Source organism: Erinaceus europaeus, chromosome 13 (assembly GCF_950295315.1).
Source record: "Erinaceus europaeus chromosome 13, mEriEur2.1, whole genome shotgun sequence".
Classification (NCBI taxonomy): Eukaryota; Metazoa; Chordata; class Mammalia; order Eulipotyphla; family Erinaceidae; genus Erinaceus; species Erinaceus europaeus.
This window is the reverse complement of record NC_080174.1, coordinates 18,773,992-18,779,991: the sequence shown is the minus strand read 5'-3', so window position 1 is coordinate 18,779,991 and position 6,000 is coordinate 18,773,992. Positions and strand designations below refer to the sequence as shown.

General features: G+C 44.8%; 1 protein-coding gene across 1 annotated transcript in view; it reads left to right on the top strand.

Moving 5' to 3' along the window:
• The first annotated feature begins 5,138 nt into the window (after window positions 1–5,138).
• TMEM30A (transmembrane protein 30A) overlaps window positions 5,139–6,000 on the top strand; it is a 49,231-nt gene continuing 48,369 nt past the window's right edge. The window contains exon 1 of the mRNA XM_007540023.3: window positions 5,139–5,507. Coding sequence (XP_007540085.2) covers window positions 5,271–5,507 — 237 coding nt within the window. The 5' untranslated portion in view covers window positions 5,139–5,270. The remainder of the gene's footprint in view (window positions 5,508–6,000) is intronic.

The following is a 6,000-nucleotide window of genomic DNA, read 5'->3' as shown; positions in this document are numbered from 1 at the left end:
GATTGGGGGAGGGTTGACAGAGGACAGAAACTAAATGGGCTCTAACAATATGGTGGTCCTACTTGTTATTGTGGCTTTGTTAGAAGGATATTCTCTGGGTTTCTCAGGAAGCCTCCACAAATTCTTAAGAGAAGATTCTGTTAGATAAGAAAAGCTGAGGTGAGCTGCACATAAACAACTCTGAGCCCCTGTGGTGTTCTGCCCCACAGAACAGTCTGTGCAATAATAAATCTGTTAGCTTCTGGGGCCAGATGGTGGCATACCTGGTTGAGCACAAGGACCCAGGTTCAAGCCCCCAGTCCCCCACCTGCAGGGGGAAAGCTTTGCAAGTGGTAAAGCAGGTGTCTGTCTCTCTCCCTCTCTATCACCCCCTTCCCTCACGATTTCTGGCTGTCTCTATCCAATAAATAAATAAATAAATAAATAAATAAATCTATTAGCTTCCTTAAGGTCAGCTTCTGTTTCTTAAGAAGATTATTCTTCAGCAAGCTAAACATTATTTAAATACACCTTATAAACAAATAAACAATAATTAAGTATAGCTGAAAAGCTTAAAGTTTTGTTACAACAAAAAGGAACCTTTCTTGCTTGATTACATTGAAATGGGAACCAGTGGACATTTCATCATTATTAGTTTTTTGAAACACTTGAGCTACTGCTACCTACGAAGCCACTTATTAACAACTTTAAAATGATAACAGGAGCATGAATATCAAAGCTACCAGCCTGTGACTTCTCAGGGACATTATGTGTGAGCCTTACTCAAGTCAGGACTCAGCTGGTCTGGGTCTGTGAAGGGGACACACCCCAAACCACCTGACTCCTGACGAAGCAGGGCACAGTGACTGGAGGGACATGAGAGTCAAGCATCGAGGATGCAAAGAGAACAGTTGGTCCCTGATGGCCAATCCCCAGACATATGATGCCCAACTCCCACTTTAGAGAATGTTGGGTTTACAGGATAGAAAGCAAAAGTATAATGACTTTGCTTGACTCAATAGACAGAAAACACCAGGACAGGAGACAAGTTATGTTGTTAGACTTGCTCTAGTCTGTCTAGTCTTTTAATTCAACTCTCTTTTCCTCTCATCAGTGCTTGTCTTTTGAGTATTAGTTTTTTTAAAATTTATTTTTCCTTTTGTTGGCGTTGTTTTTTATTGTTGTTGTAGTTATTATTGCTGCTGTTGATGTCGTTGTTGGATAGGACAGAGAGAAATGGAGAGAGGAGGGGAAGACAGAGAAGAGAAAGATAGACACCTGCAGACCTGCTTCACCACCTGTGAAGCGACTCCCCTGCAGGTGGGGAGCTGGGGGCTCGAACCGAGTATTAGCTTTTAGGTAGCACAGAACCTTGGTGTTTGGCAGCACACACATACACGGAAAAATAAAAATACCCAATAAGCCAAAAGTGCCATTTAAAAGTCTGTCTTAAATGGACAAAATAGTTAACTTGGAGAGTATGCTGTTTTGCCATGTGCATGACCCCAGCTTTGAGCATGGTTTCCACTGCACTGAAGGAATCTTCAGTACTAGGTTTAATATATATATATATATATATATATATATATATATATATATATATATATATATATATTTGTGCAAGCATATGATTCCTGAGGGATTAACATTTTTTAATTTATTTTGTGGAGCTGGAACATGGTGCCTGCATGAGTACAAAACTCCCAGTTTTTCATTCAGAGAGAGAGAGAGACTGTAGCACTGGAGTTTCCCCCAGTGCTATGGCAATTCCCATGTAGGGTGCTGGGGCTTAAACCTGAGCCATACACATGGTAAGGTAACTTCTCATAACTGTTCAACCTTCCCCTTCCCCCCATGTATCCTGTGTCTTTTATTTAAGGAGGTGACAGAAATCATCTTAGTGAGTCACTTTTACTGGGTCTCTTCCATGCATACAATTGACGTGCATAATTAAATGTTTTGGTTTTTTTTTTCATTTGACAATCTGATGTTAATTTTATTATTTGCCAGAAAAACTGAGCATGGAAGGCCCTTTCCTGAAAAAAGGAATGTTTATGATTTGAAATTATATATATATATATATATATATATATATATATGCAGAATATAACTACACAGAATAGAATCAATTGGCAGATTCTCCATAGTGTGTGTCATAAGATATGAAGCTTCTGTACAACAAGGGTAGGGAACTTTTTTCTGCCAAAGGCCATTTGGATATTTATAACATAACTTGCAGCTATACAAATTTATCAAATTAAAATTTAGCATTTATTGAATTTTGAGTCCTGTTTGTGGTTGCTTTGGCAGGGCCCCATCCTTAGAATGTAGTGTTTCGAGTAAATGAAGAGTAGAATGATGAAAATAAAGTCTTAATTTTCTTCCCTGCAAAAAAAAAAAAAAAAAAAAGTTCTTAGGCTGCTTACTATGGAAACTTGGTGTGACTGTCCCTTACTTTAAAGTGACTAGCCATTTAAATATCTTGTCTAATTTGTATTTCTGATTATTGAAAGTGATTTGTGAACTTTCAAAATCTTTCATCACACCACCAAGGACTTCAGGCTAATTAGACAATCTCTCTGTGAGAACCAATGGACTTTCTTAAATGCCTAACTGAAAAACATATGATGAAATCAATATGATGAAAATCAGGAAAAGGTCAACTTTGAAAGAAACAGTTTATCAAAATCATACATATTACTCACTCCTAGTAACCACAGTATAAAAAGGTATGCAAAGTACTGACAATCTGTTGTGAGAACTGCTCTTTTTGTTGCCTCAGAAATATGGCCCAAGAAGATTAAACAAGTTTTCAAGAGCAATTTTTAAGTCACCCTGATTCAATTAACACAAGAACTTAAAATTATAGAAATTCTTTATCACTTTTTCAAAAACCCCTAGATAATAAAAATTATTCAGTCCATCAAAGCTCTCTGAATAAGCTAATGTGATTTACTGTCTAGAATTTTTTTTTTTTTTTTTTTTTTTGCTTCAAAATACAGGGGCCAGGTGGTGGTGCACACGGTTGAGTACAAGCCACAATACACAAGTACCCAGGTTTGAGCCCTCAGCCCCACCTACAGGGGGAGTTTTGCAAGTGGTGAAGCAGTGTTACAGGTATCTCTGTCTCTCTTCCTCTTTATCTCTTCTCTATTTTTGACTGTCTCTAGCTGATAAAAATAATAATAAAGCAAAAATATGATCCATTCACTAAAAACAACTCAAAACATTTACAAACCCTAAGAAAGTTGTTAATTCATGCTGTTAAAAACTAGCCTAGTCTATATACTTTTCCCATATTTGGGAGCTACTGTCTTCCCTGATCCAGTTTTCTAGTCCTATGTCCAACTCTGACACCATCTCCCCAGACAATATCTTTATCCCGCCTGCATGTTAGCTGTCAGGCTCAGGCAAAAATTAGTAAAGTCATGGGCCCTTTGGAATATACCTAAAATAAACCTAGTAGCTTTTTCCAAATTGGACACCCCAAATCTCATCTGCTCTATTATTACCTTTAGGTTCGAGATTATTAAATAATTTGTTCTGCTTTGTATCTTAATACTTTTCAGCCACCAAGTTGCAGATGCTACCATGACGCCAACCTGACTTCCCTGGGCAGGTGACCTCACCAATGTGTCCTGGAACCCCACCTCTCCAGAGCCCTACTACACTAGGGAAAGATAGAAACAGGCTGGGAGTATGGATGGACCTGCCAGCGCCCATGTCCATTGAAGAAGCAATTACAGAAGCCTCCCACCTTCTGCACTCCGTAATGACCCTGGGTCCATACTCCCAGAGGGATAAAGAATAGGAAAGCTTTCAAGGGGGGTGATGGGATACAGAGCTCTGGTGGTGGAAATTATGTGGAATTGTATCCCTCTTTTCCAACGGACTTGTGGATCATTATTAGTTCAATAAAAAAGCGATAGGGATAAAATAGCTACAATTTATTATAAAAAGAGTTCTCAAATATGCAAGTCTGAGACAGGCTGGGAGAAAAAAAGCTCAGGTAAAGATCACTAGTGGAGTCAGGAAGTGACAAGAGATCAAGCAGAGCTTGAATAGGGATCATGTCACATGGTCTCTTCTTGGCTTTAGGACAGGATACTCATCGCTTACCTAATGCTTATTATACTTGCACCTGGAGTTTGGATCTAATTACCGTAATTGGAGAAAGTTGTCATTTTATTATTTTTTTCAAGCTATTTTTTTTATTGAGATTAATAGCGGCGGGCCTGTAGCTTGTAGACTGTGAGATGATAGGGTCTATCTCCACATAGATCTCGCAACCATCATCAAAGGTTGGAGCAGCCTCTGCCCCCTCCCCCGCCCTTCCCCCAAGTCCCAGGGAGTTTACTTCTGGTTTTGTTTGTTCCTGCAAATTCAAGTGTTGCAATTATCTTTAAATTTTTTTTTTAAATTATCTTTAGTTACTGGATAGAGGCAGCCAGAAAGTGAGAGGAAAGCAGCCCTGCTTCAGCACCTGTGAAGCTTTCCCCCTGCAGGTGGGCACCGGGGGCTCGAACCCCAGATCCTTGAGCACTGTAACCCGTGCGCTCAACGCGATGAGCCACCACCCAGCCCGTCTTTCAGTTAAACCACCAGGTAGTTGTCTTGCATCTCTTTAGAAAGTGGCGGTTTTATAGCCCCAAGACTGCTGTTATTCTCGCCAGGCTCAAAATCGTAAACGTGCGATGGTTTCGAGGGAAGAACAACTCCCGCCCCCCAACGAGCAGCCTGGGATGACGAGATTGCTCCGGTCACAGCAGACGGATGACATCTGGCACCTGGAAGGCGAGTCGTCCGGATGAAACCCCCGCACAGCAGCCGGCATCAGCGCCGTCTACAGGCCCGGCGCCACCCGAGGTTCGGAGATGCGTTCACAGCCATGGCGCCGCGACCGCTCCACACCCCCCCGCCCCCGAGCCGCGCATGCGCTAACGTAGCTCCACGCTCCAGACCTTCAGGACCCCACTTTGTCGTCACAGGGCTGAAGACCTGGGTGCGTCCGCCTTTTCCCTCCCCCTTCCTTCTTCCTCCTTCCCCTCCCTCCCCCTAGTCCCTCCGTCTTCTCCCTCCGTCCTCTTTCCCTTCCCTTCCGTCGGCGCTCCTCCCGCGCCCACCCCAGCTTCCGGTCAGCGTCGCTCCTCGGCAAGGTGTCCCGCCTCTTCCGCTTCTCCAGCGGAGGTGGCGGCGGCCGCGGCGGCGCCTGCGCGTCTCCTGTCAGGGTCAGCAGGCGGGTCCCCTGGGCGCTCCACCTGCGCGTCGCGGAGCCGCGCCCTGGGGGATCGATGGCGATGAACTATAACGCGAAGGATGAAGTGGACGGCGGGCCCCCGGGTGCTCCGGGGGGCGCCGCCAAGAACCGGAGGCCGGATAACACGGCCTTTAAACAGCAACGGCTGCCGGCTTGGCAGCCCATCCTGACGGCGGGCACCGTGCTCCCCACCTTCTTCATCATCGGCCTCATCTTCATTCCCATTGGCATCGGCATCTTCGTCACCTCCAACAACATCCGTGAGATCGAGGTGAGTTGCGGGTCGGCGGCGCTTCCTGGAAGCTGACAGGCGGGTCCCGCCCTCCTCCTCCTCCTCCTCCTCCTCCTCCTCCTCGCCCCGCACCTTCCCTCCGGCTCTTCTCCCTTCTCTGCGGGGTGGCTGGGTGGCTGGGTGGGGATGATCCCGAATGTGTGGTCGAGTCTGGGGTGTCCTCTTGCTCGGGATTGCCGAGGGCAGAGTGACTGTTGCACGGAAGAGGGGGTGGGGTGGTGTCCGGTGAAGAACCTTCAATGGGCGGTTTCTGGGGTTCCTGGCGGGGTGGGGGATTATTTATACATATATATATATACACACACACATATATACACACATATATATACACACATATATACCTTCAAGGGAGCTTCGTTTTGCTTTTTTTTTTCCCCCCCAAAGGGGGAAGGAATATTGTTTATTGACGCCACTCGAGAGGTGACGTGGGTCCGAGTGTCTTCACCTGCGTGGGGGGGGGATTGTGATCGCC